At 39.9% G+C, this 17,050-nt stretch overlaps 1 protein-coding gene across 1 annotated transcript in view; it reads right to left on the reverse strand.

Annotated features, from left to right (window-relative positions):
• Window positions 1-17,050, reverse strand: part of LOC125746435 (extracellular matrix organizing protein FRAS1-like) — a 141,162-nt gene that overhangs the window by 2,315 nt on the left and 121,797 nt on the right. The window contains exons 44-62 of the mRNA XM_049020384.1: window positions 15,950-16,196; window positions 14,355-14,690; window positions 14,087-14,247; window positions 13,512-13,659; window positions 13,216-13,421; window positions 10,119-10,275; window positions 9,490-9,696; window positions 9,081-9,268; window positions 8,373-8,648; window positions 6,670-6,902; window positions 4,930-5,090; window positions 4,413-4,627; window positions 3,371-3,521; window positions 2,764-2,871; window positions 2,369-2,528; window positions 2,159-2,275; window positions 1,853-2,019; window positions 756-961; window positions 30-176 (exon numbers count right to left, since the gene is read on the reverse strand). Coding sequence (XP_048876341.1) covers window positions 30-176; window positions 756-961; window positions 1,853-2,019; window positions 2,159-2,275; window positions 2,369-2,528; window positions 2,764-2,871; window positions 3,371-3,521; window positions 4,413-4,627; window positions 4,930-5,090; window positions 6,670-6,902; window positions 8,373-8,648; window positions 9,081-9,268; window positions 9,490-9,696; window positions 10,119-10,275; window positions 13,216-13,421; window positions 13,512-13,659; window positions 14,087-14,247; window positions 14,355-14,690; window positions 15,950-16,196 — 3,591 coding nt within the window. The remainder of the gene's footprint in view (window positions 1-29; window positions 177-755; window positions 962-1,852; window positions 2,020-2,158; window positions 2,276-2,368; window positions 2,529-2,763; window positions 2,872-3,370; window positions 3,522-4,412; window positions 4,628-4,929; window positions 5,091-6,669; window positions 6,903-8,372; window positions 8,649-9,080; window positions 9,269-9,489; window positions 9,697-10,118; window positions 10,276-13,215; window positions 13,422-13,511; window positions 13,660-14,086; window positions 14,248-14,354; window positions 14,691-15,949; window positions 16,197-17,050) is intronic.

Genomic DNA, 17,050 nt, shown 5'->3' on the forward strand with positions numbered 1-17,050 from the left:
GTAGATAGAGGTATGATGTGTGGGCTTACCTTGTAAAGGGCATCGACCTTCATTGTGAATCCATCCACTCCAGACATCATTGTCATGGGCTGCAAATCAGCCGATTCAGATGCAAATTTGGCATCGAAGGGCACATCATGAAAGTATCTGTCAGACACTTCTGGCTGTTTTCGGTCCTTAAATAACATAGAAAGAATATAGAATAAAGAAGTTGTTAAAGTTTTTTATCTTACTTTAGAGACTCATTTTACATCTGTAAGTGAAATAATTATGCAAATATTAGTATGCCGATTTCAGAAGTGCCCTATGCTACATCTGAGCAACTTCCTCTGTTGTTTCATCCATCCATTATTTTGTTGTCTGTTTCCCAGGAAGCACAAAGAACAGGTCTAGAGTCCACCCTGATTGGAGGGCCAGTCTATCACAGGGCACATACACACAGACACATGTATTTACTATGGGGAATTATGGGTAATTTTACAGATGCCAATAAGAAGCTAGGAGGAGGAGAACATGCAAACAGACAGAGGTGGGACTCAAACCCACAAGGCTGAAGCAATTATGCTACCCAATAAGCTCTTTATCAATATGTCCTATTGCAGTGGTTCTCAAGCCTCAGCAAAGACCGCCGGGTAGCAGAATGCATACAAGAAAAACAATGTTATAACCTGAGCAAGGGGCCCAAGTATGTTTTCCTAGACACAGGTGGTCCTTGGATAAAAAAAGGTTGAGCACCACTGGTGTGTTGTACCTACCAAGAGCAAGAACCTATGCTTGAGGTGCTTGTTGGGCTGTATGCAGCCATACTGGGGACCTTCATTGTATAGAGTTCCTGTGGGGTCGAAGAAGGGCACATAGCCATTGCTCCCAGTACAGAGGTACACCTTCTCCAGCTGCAGCTTGTAGGCCGTGTTTAAGCTCTGCTCTGGCTTCCACAGCACACGGCCATATAGCGTCTGGCCTGTAGTGAGGTATGGTATGCATCATGACTCAAAAGTTATTTAAATAATACATATTAAATGAAGCAGATTATTCTTGTAAACTTGCTCCTATTTATGAAATGTCAATGAAATAAAATGTAAAAAAAACACTCTTGTGATGCAATATTCATTAACAAAAATCAAAGTACAACACCATATGTAGTATGTAACAGTGTATGTCTGACATTCTATTAACTGGTTGTGTGGTGATGGCAGAGACAAATTCTAGGCTGTCCTTTAACTTTAAATGCACTAGGTAACTGTTCCATCCCATGAAACAGAGCAGTATTTAATGTCCCTTGTATAAAGAATGCATCAAATGTTCTCTGCTGTTATAACTGCTAGAGGAGGATATTTTGATGAATATGATATTTTCTTGCAAATAAAGGTACTGAAATGGTGAACCCACTGTAAATTTATTTGTTAGCAAAGAATACTGAGTATACTTTTAGTAAATCCTAAGTGAATAACATGCAAATATAGAAAATGCAAGATCTTTTGACTGGTAGAGTATGTCTTCCGGTATTCATAAGTTGCAATGCCAAATTGCATGTTCACAAAAGTTAGTAGCAGTTGTCCTGCCCCGATCATCTGCTCCTTCTGTGTGCCACCCCCCCTCATTAACCCTGTGTGGATTCCCCGTGTTTACCAGCTGTTTCTGATCGGTGTCATTAGTCCAATATATTTAGTCCGCGTTTCCATTTGTTTCCCCAGTCCGGTCATTGTATTGTCATTCTGCGTTTTGCTTCATGGTTCCTTAATAAACCCTGCGTTTCCCCAGCTATCACCTTTGTCCCGCTTCCCCGCTCTGTGCTAAAGCATACGACTGTGACAGCAGGAGGACAGTTAAACAGCATAAAAAGGCACGATACCCATGGAGAAGGTGCCTTTGTAATCCATCTCAGCCATGGACATGTCTGCAGTAGCAGGGTCCATCATGAACACCTTCTCAGTGTTGCAGAGATGGAATTCTGTGTTTAAGGAGTAGGCGACAGGAACTGGACGATTTGTTTGCTGAAACGCAATGGGAACCAGGAACCTAATATAGAAGAATAAGTATTATACAATTACTTGTATTCATGAATTAGGGTACTGATACTTGTTAGGTAGTTACTGAGGATTTTTGTTTTGCTTGCTCTGAATGAGTGAAATGTTTAAAATGTTATGTGGTGAGATACTTCTCAGGGGCTTGTGCTGTGCAGGATAGGGGTTTGTCTCCAGGGTCAGTCCAGGACTGGGTAAGCTTCACGGTGCATGGTATTAGAAATATTGTATATTCTCCAGAGTAATCCTTCCTGAAATGCACAACAGGGACACTCAGGGAACTGTGTGTGGACGGAATGAACTGCATTCAAAGTCCTTCAGGACACCAAGAGCTGCTGGCTAACCTGCTGTAGGAGCTGGTAGCCCTCCAGAGCTGGTGTGCAGAGTCAAAGGACTGGGAACTCCACAGGAGCTGCAAGTCAAAGTCAACTCCTCCCAGGTGGTGTGGAGCCATCACATGCGACCTTTGACCTTTGAGTGTGTGGTGCTCTAGGACAAACTGACCTTAAGGACATAGAAAATGCACCATAATTTTATATCAGTCTAGAGCAGTGTTTCCCAATCCGGTCCTCGGGGACATCAGACAGTTCACATTTTTGTTCCTTCCTACGGGAGCTGGAAGGAAGCAAAAACATGGACTGGCTTTGGGTCTCCGAGGACCGGACTAGGAAACACTAGTCTAGAGTGTCAGGCAAGTGTAGTACAAACACACTGCATTAAAACTTAATGTGAAACATACCCCTGAATTTTGTTTGTGTTTTAAATTCAATCACAAGCCGTCCAACTTCTATAATATATATTCTGCTGATATGCAGTTTAGCTGAGAGTACGCTGTCAGTCTGTATACCTAACATATGGAAAAAAAGAGATATATGATTTAAAGGGTAAGACATGTCTATGAAACAGTTAATAAATGTTAAAATAGCAAACAAGAACTGTGAGCTTGGGCAGGTTCCCATAGTCCATTCTCTTCTTTTTCTTTTCCTACTTGAATCAAACAGGCTTTAGTGATTATAATGTTGACAGGTCAAGCTATTTAAAGACTGCACAGAGATGAGAAGTGAAAGGATAGGAGCAAAAAAAGAAATGCGGTTGAATTTCTCTGGGGTTTTCGTGTGACCTAATAAGGTATCTTTGGTTTAAAAATGAATATAAAAACAGTAAATGGGTACTTCTACATCTGATCACTTTCAAATTAGATGCATCCCTCTGTGTTGTGTTATCTTAGGCCTGTTGTACAACACACTCCATAGGCATTACTTAGAAGCATCACTTGATGCTGAGTTATTTCTGCCAGAAGACATGGTGATATGTCACTCTGTATAGTCATTAACGGGGCCGTGTACCTGTTCTCCAGAGCATGGTGTCATAAAAGAAGGAAGACTGCATCTCTTTCTGGTGCTCCAGAGACGCCCAGCCACGAGGTGTCATCACATAGATATAGGACACATAGAGTGGCAATCGAACAGTGAGAAATGACTGTGTTGAGTCCCTCACCTGTCACAGACAACGCAGCGGTAAATATCATAGCCTGTAAATTTGCAGGTGCAGGACTTGTATACACATTCCATGTTTGGCTGACTTTGCATGTGAGAGCAACAGTTAAGCTATTATGTTGACCTTGATAATAGTCCAAACAAATGCAAATCACAGTGCAGCACTTGGGTAAATTTCTTTTTATGGTACATATTATATTTTATGTAGTGCTTGATAACCTTGGAGTTTAATACTTTGTTTAGCGATAGCTGTGAGAATGCAATAAAAATTCTAAAGCATCGCTCAGCAGATTACATCGAGAGGTCATTTTTAATTTTCATTTTGTTCATTAGCGAAACATATATATATATATATATATATATATATATATATATATACACACACACACACACTTCGCAGTATAAAACAAAAAAAGAAACTTGGCCTAAAGTACTGTAGTAGTATAGTTGCTCAGAGTCCAGTGTATTTTTAGGTTGAACAAACCATGTATGAATAAGTCTGGCGGACTTAGTCAGCCAGAAAATGTTTAAATTATGTTGATGTTTGTGTAAAACTATGGTTTTATGTCAATGTTTGGTTGCTGAACCATTTCAAAACCTGTTCTCCTCAGTATTTGCAGTTAATTCAATTCAATTTATTAGCTTACAGCAATTTCACAACAGTTGCCCGAAGGTGCTTTACATGGGGGTGTATACCCATGTATTTGTTGAAACAGTGCACCTTGTTTGACTAATTAATAGTTTATGAAGTTAATTAACTGATTAAGTCAATGAAGTGAGCTGATGGTGAAATTTAACAAGCACATGGAATGGCTGGGGTGCCCCCGAGGAGAGGTTTGGGAACTAAAGCTGTGTCCTCCCAGTCAGCCAAGATATTGGTAACTTTTGTTACCTGGAAGTCAGCCGTGACAGAGCCCCCACACACATCGATGAGCTCTGTCATGTCATAATAAGATTCAAAGGTCCAAATGCAGGTCTTGAGGTTGAGGTGCTTGTAAAGCTGGATTGTTCTTGCCTCCCTCACACTGGAATTGAACTGATAAGGCCGGTCATAGCCAGCACTCAGGGATTGAGTGTCAAAGACCACATTGTCCAAGAAACCCGTCTCTGAAACAGAAGTAGATAAATATGTTTGTTGCTAGTTGGTTAGTTTCATTTTTTTTTTTCAAAAAAAGAAAGCAGTCACATTATTAAAAGAAAGACAATTTAATGTGATTCTTAGTTATTATTTACTATTGCTTCTTATTTGGAAGATTTTTTGGAAAATATTAGCATCCCTATCCAGGCGTACACTCGCCCTATGCTGCTCCCATTGGCTACGCAGTTCCCTATGTCATCATGTATTGGAAAAGATGTTGCAAGGTTTCTCTTTTAAGTTTACATGGATGAATGGATGGTGCCCTACTCACCTGTGATGCCATGAAGATCTTTGATGGTAAGAAGATTGGAACAGATATGATGCTGGCGATACGTGGACTCAGACAGCAGCAAGTGTAGGTTGTTCAGGGGCATCATAGACACTAAGGGGAACATGCCATCCTGGTGTGGGATTTGCACTGAGATATGGATCCTGAAGCCCAAATATCAGTCATTATTCATTCATGAGGATTTCCTTTTTATTCTAGTCATAAATACTACTTTTATACCATCTGGTATAAAAATTTTGTTAATGATACCAATACTACAAAATTCCAATAACCGACATTGCCTAATTTCACTTTATATACAGTAGCCAAAATTGCACGCCAACAGTTTAACTTAAACAAACTGATATGATTACGTCAAACTCAAACAGTGGAAACTCACAATCTTTTAAAATAATATAAAACAAGCTACATTGTAAGTTGAACTCAAAACAAGAAAATAAACTCTCACAATGGTGAATTTTCAAACAAGAGGAAATACAAAGTACATTGTCTGCTCTACCTAACAAAAGCACCTTAAAAATGGACTGTCCTCACAGACAAAAACAGAGTACGGATGCTTTATGTTTTTAATTTTTTTTGGTGTCTGCTTTGGGGTTAGTTAAGGGTTTGGTGTAGTATATTGTATCCCATCCCCTTTTGTGCTTAGCTCAATTCAGAAAAGGTAAAAACTTCTTACATTTAGGTAAATGAGGGGTTCAATACTCATTACATTAATTTAGTAAATAATCTCACATTGCATTTATTTAGCAGACAGTTTTATTCAAAGAGACATATTGTTTGTTAAAACAGTCCCTGGAGCAATTGGAATTAAGGGCTTTGCTCAAGGACCCAGTGGTGATATCATTCTGCCAACCCTGGGAACTGACAACCTTTGTATAAGAGGCATAGTATTTGAATCTGCTGAGACACAAACCATGGCTAACAGCTCAAAAAAAAGCAAAAAACAATTTCCATTGATCTTCCATAACAGAACAAATGCAATCTGTTACGGCTCCACCCTAGACTGAATTACCCACAAATCACAGGGTAAGAGTGCTAATCAGGGGCGGAATTTGGGAGGGCAGAGGGGCAAAGAACCCGGGGCCCCAACTGAAACGTCCACTGCAAACCATTTATATAACAATTTTTGTTAAAATAATACATTCTATTTCTTAAATTTGGCCAATCGATTCGCAAGTGTGACACCCCCACCCCCCTAATGCAAATTCTACTGATTGCATTCCCACCCTCATCTGGATCAGTAGGTTCTACCGCAGGCACCCAGCACGTTGATTAGCATATTATTGATGTTCCATCATTTTTCATCATGCTTCTCTTTTAGTTTGATTGCCCACCTTAGGGCCCCCTACCCATGTCTGCCTAGGGTCCCCAGAATAGTTAATCTACCCCTGGAGCTAAGTTATAATGCAGGAAGCATAGCTACTCAGCATTTTCCCCAACCAGAGGACACACTTTCTTATCATCAATGTTTAATTAGACACTATCAGTAGCTACTCTGTGTTTCCCGACGATGCCAATAAATTTGTGGAGCCTTGATGTTGACCCATTTTAAGGGCCAGCTGATATATATTGGTCGAGCTATCATAAATATTCATTTATTTAGTATTTTTAGTCATGAGATGTATATAAATACCTTTAAATACACCATTAGTGTTAACCTAAAATGTAATCCAACAGCTCTCTAAAGGTTTTCACATCTTCTAATGGGAAAACGCAGCTGACCTGTTGGGATGTTCTTTGTGCTTGACATCCAGGTACTTGAGTGCAGCGATGAAAGACTGGGTCTGGAAGCCCCTAGCGCCTCCCGCAGGCACTGCGGTTGGGCAGATGGCACCCTCGCTGCTGATGGTGACAGTGTTGCTCCTCAGTGGGGGGCCCAGCGGGCTGGCCCCATCCAAAGCTTGGGTCACACATCGCACACGAAAGCGCCGACTGAAGTAAATACTGTCCAGCACCTGTGCAACAGATACGATACGTTTGCAAAGAATATGCTGGATATGAAACACCGGCGAAGTAACTGTTATATCCATCAAGCTGCAATCAAGCATCATAATAAGCAATTTGAATTCCTTTGAATATATGTTGAATGCTTACAGTAGGTACTATACCTGTAAATGAAGATTAAGTCAAACAGAGGGAAACCTGTTTAATTAGTGATCCTAGACGATTCACTTAGAAGCCTTGTCTTGTTTGTTGTAGAGTTGCATTTGGATTCAGAGATGAGTACGAGTCTCTCCTTAGGCTCTAGAGCCAATTCAACCTACTTTAACGCTACAAAACACAGTTGCTCGCATGTGCTGGGGTACTGATGTTTCCTGGAATTAGTCACATTTTTTTAGCTTCTGATAAATTGTTAATTTCTAATAAAATTTTCTTAAAATTACTTAATTTGAAGACGTACGTTATAGCAGTATTTGGAAAAGATGTTGAATATTATAAATGCATTGGTATTAAGAAATACAGAAAATAAATGACAAACTGAAACAATTAGGCCAGAGGATGGAATGGAATTTGAAAAGAGCAGATGTGCAAGCGACCAGAAATTGAATATGGTGAGCCTGCTTATTATTTCATTAAACAAGTGGTTCTCAACCCTGGTCCTGACAGGTCACAACATGTGCCAGCTTTCAGCCTACCAAAGCAATTATGTGCTCCATGAAAGTAATTATTATGCTAATTAAACCTATTTAGTCCTCTTCCTCTTTAATAAGGTTATTAGTGTAAGCCAATAATAACCTTTTTAAAAAGGAGGAAAAGCTTAGACATCTGCACACTGCTGCCTGCCAGAAGCAGGGTTGAGAACCTAATGTGCTGGATAACAATTCAATCCTTCATTCGTTTATTAATTCAACTTGTTTAACTGCTTGTCCTATTCAGGGTCGAGGGGGTCCGGAGCCAATGTTGGAAGCTACAGGCATAAGGCAGGGAACAGCCTAGGATGGGGCGCCAACCCATTCGCATGGCACACACACTATTCACACACACACATAAACAAAAACGATCAGTAATCATTTGAGTAAAAATGTAAATATTCATTTGACATTTATGTATTATGTGGTCCACAATTAAACAAGTGTTTGAATAGTAAACTGAAATACTAGAATAGAAACAATGTACTTTTGCTGTCCTCACAAAGCTTGCGAATGTGCCATGCCTGTACAGTATGACCTCACTGATATCCAATCATCACCCATCCATCATCACTGATATCCAATCACCACCCACCCATCATCACTGACATCCAGTCTCCACCCATTCATTGTTACTGATATCAGGCAGGAATTTTTGGATACATGGGTGTATGATTTCACACTGATTTAAACAAACCTTTAAAACTACTTTATAGCAGCTAAGACCATTGTTGGAAAACTTTCCACACAGTAGGTAGTAAAGCAGAAATGCAGTTAATATGACCTGTGATTTACCATGTGATTGGCACTAGTGTAAGGAGTGCTGTCTGTTACTGTCTCAAATGGGGACCTGGTTCCACTTGTATCTGTAGGGGCTGCCACCTCCCAGCCAAAGCGGATGGAGTTGTGGTTGATCCCTTCCTCCCTGCAGCTTTCCTTCATCACAGAGTACTTGGGATGGTGGGGATCACATGGGATCACACATACTAGGGGGTATCCTGACGTAGGAGATTTTGAAGGGCCTTCCTTTGGCACCTCTTGGATATGGTCGTAATCAGACAAGGAGACCACCTACAAAATGTGCCAAACAAGGTGGCTCAGTTCCTGTTTCTGCAAGAATTGCTTACACAATTAAACAGACATTTGTTTCCATCAACAGATATATGAAAACTAACAAAAAAAAGCCAATTCTCATCATCTGAGAAAAACACTTTTTTTCTTTTTTTTTGTTATAAAAACATTTCCAGCTTGCTTTAGTTAAGTAAAAATATGTATATAGTGGAAATGTTTATAGTGCAATATTTGTAGCACATAACTGCTATGAATGACATTTTGAACAGTTAGCAAAAGCTGTGGCCTGTGGGTAAAAAATCAGTAATCTTAGCATGAACATGTGAAGTTTAACTAATATCCTATTAATAAGATATCAAAAGGACACAGTTCCCCTTAAAGCTTTTATAATACATATATTATTTCATGCACTAAGCAATAATTAACCCATACAATGGGAGGGGCAGGAAGAATGAGATTTCCTGAAGACTGCTGATGAAGTATGGTCACTGTTGCTATAGTGATCTCTCCAAGTACCGCCTTCAGAGGTTCCTCAGGACCTAAGATAACTGAGAATAACTTGTGCCACTCTCGGTCCTCACTGAACAAAATCTCAATGTTGAAGACAATATGGTCCATTCCTTCAGAAAAAAAGACAAATTCTATCATACAATATACTTTTTTATAAGCAAAAATGCTACACATTAATTACACTAACAAATATGTTTGCTTTTCTGCAAAGCTTAATTTGCTTATGTAATTTATCTTATATCACCAAATGTAACTAGGTATAACTGCAACAGCAGTGAACAAATTGGCAATGAAATGAATATCCCAGGTTATTAGCTTAAGAAATACTGACCAGGATTGAACTGGAGAACCATGCTTTTGGGATTGTAGTCCACACCAGATAGGGCTGAGCCATCCCTGGTGCTGCAATGCACCACAGAAGTCTCATTCTGATCGCCTCTTCGGATCACTTTTATGCCCAGAACCCGTGTGTCCTCAGAACCTTCAAGGTCTTGTACTTGAAACTCATACTTTGCATCTTTAAATTCAATTGTGGGAACTGTAGAAGAGAGCAGACACTGCTAGCAAAACAACCTTAGTGATAATCCCATACCCAGAGTGTTCTTCATTTAATTGATTTCAGAAGGGTTTAATTACACTGCGAGTGATCTTGTACAAGCTCTTGCGTCAGCAGATGTACGTGCTTATAAAACAGATGTGCATCATCCCAGTGTCCCACTGATCAGATTAATTAATTTACTTTCTATAAATTAAAATTTTGCAGATGATTTTACTACATTTTTCTGTCACATTGTCAGTCCACACCAGTGTTCCACAGTTCCGGTCCTGGAAGGCCAGTTTGCAATACAGTGTACACCTTATTCAGTGTGGTGTGTTTGAGAAGGGAAGTCTGTGAACTATGTTGCAGCCTATCTCTCCAGGAATTGGGGAACCCCGGTCTGCACAAACTCCTTCACTTACCATCCTCATCATTGGTGATGGTAACAATAACAACACGATTCATGCCCACCAGTGCCCCAGTGGATCTGCCGCCCTCTGGATCCCCCAAGTGTACCCGAAACGTCTCCTGGGGTTCAAATACTGAGTCATCATGGATCCAGATGGTGCAGTTTTTCACCTTAGAAAAAACAATGCTTTTAAAATTCACACTGAAAAAACAACCAGAATGACCACTTCAATAGCTTCAACAGACTACTGGATTACATTTTGTTTGTTTTGCAGTCACTTGTGACCAAGGTCAATTTGCAATAAAACTTTGTGCTATACAGTTTATCCATTGTGGGTACAAGAGTGGTAGATCTGTGGGGTGGCATCTGCAATTTAACAGAATTAATAATTAATTTTTATAAGGGTTATCCTGTCTTAAGGCACATCAAACATAATCTCCCAGGTTTAGAGTACCATGTAGGCTACCCCTCCAGAAAATGATGGTTTGTTCCACATCAGCCCCATCTCCCTTTCATTTCCTCTTGGCTAGTGCTGGGAATAACATCTCTTTGAAGCTTTGACCTGGATCTTATGGCTCTGTTCATTTCCTCCTTATGGCTCTGTTCATTTCCTCCTTATGGGTCTGTTCATTTCCTCCTTATGGCTCTGTTCATTTACTCCTTATGGGTCTGTTCATTTCCTCCTTATGGCTTGTTCATTTCCTCCCCATGGCTCTTTTCATTTCCTCCTTTTGGCTCTGTTAATTTCCTCCTTATGGCTCTGTTCATTTCCTCCTTATGGCCCTGTTCATTTCCTCCCCTTGGCTCTGTTAATTTCCTCCTTATGGCTCTGTTCATTTCCTCCTTATGGCTCTGTTCATTTCCTCCTTATGGCTCTGTTCATTTACTCCTTATGGGTCTGTTCATTTCCTCCTTATGGCTTGTTCATTTCCTCCCCATGGCTCTTTTCATTTCCTCCTTTTGGCTCTGTTAATTTCCTCCTTATGGCTCTGTTCATTTCCTCCTTATGGCTCTGTTCATTTCCTCCCCTTGGCTCTGTTCATTTCCTCCTCATGGCTCTGTTAATTTCCTCCTTATGGCTCTGTTCATTTCCTCCTTATGGCTCTGTTCATTTCCTCCTCATGGCTCTGTTCATTTACTCCTTATGGCTCTGTTCATTTCCTCCTTATGGCTCTGTTCATTTCCTCCCCTTGGCTCTGTTCATTTCCTCCCCTTGGCTCTGTTCATTTCCTCCCCTTGGCTCTGTTCAGTTCCTCCTTATGGCTCTGTTCATTTCCTCCTTATGGCTCTGTTCATTTCCTCCCCTTGGCTCTATTCATTTCGTCCTTATGGCTCTGTTCATTTCCTCCTTATGGCTCTGTTCATTTCCTTATGGCTATGTTCATTTCCTCCTTATGGCTCTGTTCATTTCCTCCCCTTGGCTCTGTTCATTTCCTCCCCTTGGCTCTGTTCATTTCCTCCTTATGGCTCTGTTCATTTCCTTCATTTTTCTTAGGGGGCGAGATTTACTAGGTACATCTGTGAAATAATCACTAAGATAATGGTAGGGCAAGACTTGAATCAGATTCAGACTTGCATATGTGAACTAAGTATAGCAGCAGTTCTGGGTAGTCAAATGAGGAGTTAAAAAATAATAGCAATGTGTGTGTTTTTCTGTTAGCCTGCGCACCCTCTAGGGCAACCCTCTAGGCCGGTACGTCTGCTACTTTCCTGATTTTCCATACTGTAATAAAATTCGGACTTAAAATGACTTAATTATAGCAATATATATTTCATAACATTTAAATATGGCTGCCAGTCAAATTGTGCACTTCCTGTATGTTTACATGAATAACATAGCACCCACTCACTGCACAAAGTATGCTGATCTCTTTAATGGTCCGTCATAGTCCTTTAGTCTAAACACAACCTAAAATTGCCAAACACAGCAAAAACCACTAATGTTCATATTGAATCTGTCACATCATCTGTATCTCTCCATGTATTTCAGCACATATACTGCGAATACACACAATTCACAGCATTCTTGGCCTACGCAATAAAATGAGCCCTAATATGAGCCTATCTGTTCAGCTTTCATGAAATAGCATTCATTTTCATTCAGCCACCTCGTAATATGGGGATCACAGACCCTCCTTTTTGAAGGACCTCTCAGGTACCCAATATCGGACAGTTCCTCAAAAACAGAAAGAAATAAATAGCCAGTAAAAAGAGTTTAACGACATATCACAAGCACCACCTTATTTTAAAGCTATGCTGTAAAACAGCTTCATAGTGTTGGTTACAGTCATTGCAGCCATAGCTGGCCAATCAGTAGGGGGGCACACCAGGAATACTTTTAAAAAGTAGGATATAAAGTCGGGAATGGAATTAAGCAGAAAAACTATAATTAGACACAATGAAGGCATTTTTTATACTTTTATTAGACTAGGTAAATTGGACATGGTGTGGGAAAAGCTGACCAAACACCACTGTCATTCAGTGAATCGAGACAAGATTTATAGCAATTGTTTCCAAGGGTGAGAACTTTCAAAATGATGTTTTTTGACAGTAGCATGGGTCTCCAAAATGCTTATCTTTCAAGAGAATTCCACAACATCATTTCTGTGAGTGTGAGTTTGTTTACGATTCGAGTTTGTTTATCCAAGCAAGTAAAACTTTTGGAAATCGATTTGCATTTGGTTAGCATCTCATGACTGTTAGGATGCAAACTAGAGCATGCTTGCACATGTTGTGCATGTTGTTCTGATTTTTTAAGCGTTATATTTCTGGCAGCTCCTACTTATCCTCTATTTTTCAGATAGCAGGTGCGGAATACTTAAACTGCATCTAAAACATTAGCTAGAATGTTGAACTACAGTTGTGTATCAGGAGTGGGAGAAAGGTAAATAAATTATTGTTATTATATTCAATAAAATTCCAGTGTAAATTCTATTTAAAATCTGTGCAAAGTTTCCTAGATCCATCCCTGGAGTACATTATGTCTACTGAATTAGTGTAGCTTAAGAACCTCTCAAAGATACAACAATAGAACTAGTGTTGATCATTGGACCAGGAGACTAATAGTCACAAATGATTGGAATTCTTTTGAAAATCCACAAAAGCACTACCTTCTCTCCCACCAGGAAGGTAATGCGTGACTCATCACCGTTTCTTCTTTCCCCAAAGTCTTCTGTTGCTGATGCTGACAGGTTCTCGGTATAACATCTGACAGAGGAGGTGAAAGTCAAGTCTCCAGAGCGGACTATGGGGAGGTGCAGGAGGTGAGCTGTCTCCTTCACCGAATAGACGGCCTCCTCAAACTGCATACTGGGAACTAAAAATATAAATGCAACGCACAAAAATCGCTACACCATAAATATATCAAAAAGGCATTACCTATTCCTGTGTAGTTAAGAATACATACTGTCCTGAAAGGTGTCTATGATGATTACTGATGCCTCAAATGGTTCAGTGAGCATCGCCCCCTCTGGTGAGCTGAGGAATACCACAAAGGATTCCATCCCCTCAATGACTGGCAGGTGCCCATCATCTTTTATTGCCAAACTACAGTTCTGTAAATAAAAAGGCAGGTGAAATTCTCTTAGATACAACATGGCAACCTACGTTTAAATTTAGACTCAATATAGCTGTGCTACATCACAATGAATCTGGCAGGTAGTATGGACCCCAGTTTGTCCCATGAGGGAGGATCAGGTGACCAATTTTATCCAAATTGATTTGTTCCAATGTGCTTTATTCTTTTTAATTTGCATTTATTGAGAAACCCAGTTTTTCTCTCACCCCTGTAACTCCAACTTTGGTATACCACAAATCATAAGATTTGGAATCTGTGCAATGGAATCTTTTGACCTGGAAGCTTTGCTCCGAAGTTAATTGATTGATTGACACCTGGTTGGCCACTCTCCTTCCTCCAGTGCCATGTCTCTGTTTAAACATTTCCATATTATCTTTCAATACAGTGAATACCGTCCACCAAACCTGCTCTTTCTCCCCAGGCTTGAACTCCACCTTCTTGGAGCTGGGGATGTAGTCTACACCAGATGTGGCAGACATGGCGTCTGAGGGCTTTGTGACACACCACACAGATGCCATCGAAGAGAGTTTGCTGCCTCGCCGCAAGACTGGAATCTCTATGGTGCCTGAGTGGACAAATGATCCATTATAGAGAGAACAATAAACTCCTTTGAAACTCTTTATTGATTCATTTTCGTTCTTGGTTAGGTTGAAGGATACAAAACATTGTCACCTGCATCCTCTGCGTACATAAAGGACTTGTTTCCCAAAAATACAGTAGGGACCTCATTACGTCCATCAATCACCACTTTGGCAGTGGTTATCTGCCCCAGATGGGCATTATCTGAGGCCTCGGACAGAACCAGCTCAAACTCCTTGAATGTTTCATACTCCGCATCGAGCTTCACGTCACAGGTGGACTCACTCACACCAACCGCAAAAATGATCCTATTCGTAATGGGCATCCTACTGGTGCTGAAATCACCAGGCTCCATAGCACGTGTCCAGCTTTCCTGGGAGGACCCTGACATAGTGTGGCAGAGTGCGGACACAATGCTGCCCGTGTCACCTAAACAAGACGAGACACATTTCAAACATCAGAATCAAAAGAAACAAACTGAACAGAAAAGCGTAACGGCCCTGATCCCAAGATCCACTGAACCCCAGCTATCCCATCCGGGGCAAAACAAGCTATAGTCCTGTGCAAAGATCTAAAACAGGGGTAACCAACATCGTGCCCATGGGCACCAGGATGCCCCCAAGGACAAAAAAGATCGCCTGCGGACCTGTTCTAAAAATAGCACAATTCACCAGTGAGCAGTGTCTAAAATTTAAGTTTATCCTGTTGCTATTCTTTTTTAATCACATTTGCATTTATATAGATTTGAAAATGACAATATCTAAAAAAAGTATTTAAAACATGTTTATTATACATGAAGTTTAGATTTAGTTTAAGAGGGCATTTCAAACTGGTAGCCCGTTTGTATGGCTCAGTACCTGTGAAGTAGCTCTCAGTTTCAAAAAGGTTGGTGACCCCTGGTCTAAAGAAATGCAGTCAAAGGAAATGTTGGGACTATTTACATGGGCACTAAGTGTATATTTGCTCAGAAAAAATACAATTTAACAGCAGAATGTATGCAAATAAATGATAACAGTGAAAAACTACAAGAATTTCTTCTGTTCTCCAAATAGTTACTGATATCTAGAAGAACACCAATTTAGTTCCCAAACCTCTCCTCGGGGGCACCTCAGCTATTCCATGTATTCATTCAATTTCACCACCAATTCAATTAATTAACTTAATTAGTTAAATAACTTTAGGTATTGAGTAGTCAAACAGAGCGTGCAAGTGGCTGAGTCAACAAATGCAGTACATGTGCATATTGGATGGGTACTGCACCTACTGGAATGACTTTAAAATGACTATATTAATACATTTTTAAAAACATAAAATCATACATTTACACCAAAATGAAGATCATTTAAATTTTATGTATGAAAGCTATTACTGCATAGATCATACATATTGCAAATTAGGTACACTGTCAGAAAAAAGTACCAATTTGTACCTTTGAGGGTATAATTACTTTTCACTGGGCTGTACTCTCAAGGATCTGCCTTAGTTGTAAGTAAATGTACCTTTTAGTCCAATATAAGGAACAGAAATGGACATTAATGAACATTTTTGTACCATTGGGAGTACATTAATGTGAGTACAAAACTGTACCAGGGCTGTACCTTTTCTGACAGTACAGAACCTTAAACTTTTGGCCAATGTAAATAGAGAAGGACATAAACCTGAACATTTCTACTTATAAACATACTAACCCTTTCTCTCAACAGGAGCAGAAAGAAAACCAGCACCCTCATTGATGTGGTAAACAGACTTTTGGAATTGCACCATGGGTTTGTCCTCCACGTCAACAATGTGGACCACAGCTTGAAATGTCTCACCCAGCAGGACACAGACTGGCCTGCTCAGCTCCACGTGGAAGCTCTCAATATTCTCAAACATCTGGTCGTCCTTAATAATAATGGTGCATACTGCAGTGTCTTCTCCATGATTAAAGATAATCTGTGGTAGTGGGGCAGATAACGTGTTCATCAATTCATATGACAGATACTTCCTTCAATGTACCAATAACACCCAAAGCACCTTTTTATCAGATGCCTTTATTCAAAATAAACCAGTGTTTGGAGCAATTGGGGTCAAGGGCCTAAGAAAAACAAAGCTGAAACAATTCTTTCAACCACAGGATTTGAACTGGCGACCTTCTGATCATGACCATGGAGTCCTAATCCACTGAGTCATGCATCACCTGACAGTTGTTCGATGGCACATCTCTCAAAGAATTTCCTGGACTTTCCTTCCTTATTTTATCCACAAAAGAATACGCATACGACAATATAACTTTATTTCAGACAGTGATAGACTGAAGACTGAAGTTAGATGATTCATGGGTACTGGGTTACCAAATTAATGGGCTCATATTTTTGCCTGAAGTTTATCTGGATGAAATTTGGTCAATATGCTGTAAACAGCAAGGAGTGTAGGGTAGGCTATAAATTGGGATACAACAATCAATATAAGAAATTACATGAAAATAAATCAAACGTAGGAGAGAAAGTAGGAAATATACTATACAATGTCACAGTCTCTAGGGACCAGTCTTTTGCAGTGAATATTGTCTTAGTACCATACAACTCTATCAAATTGTTGAGAAACTTCTGAAAGGTTTGTAATGTTTTCTTATTTTGTTTACAGAGCAGACAGCTTAGTGGTAAGCTGAAGCCATGAATTGTTACTTTAAGTAATGTCACTTTACTTAATAGGCATAAATTTACTAGTGTGAATCAGCCGCTTTCATTTGTGTGTAATGCCGCATAACTGGAATATGTGATGGCAATTAATACTAACACACTGGAATT

This window comes from Brienomyrus brachyistius, chromosome 7 (genome assembly GCF_023856365.1).
Source record: "Brienomyrus brachyistius isolate T26 chromosome 7, BBRACH_0.4, whole genome shotgun sequence".
Taxonomy (NCBI): domain Eukaryota; kingdom Metazoa; phylum Chordata; class Actinopteri; order Osteoglossiformes; family Mormyridae; genus Brienomyrus; species Brienomyrus brachyistius.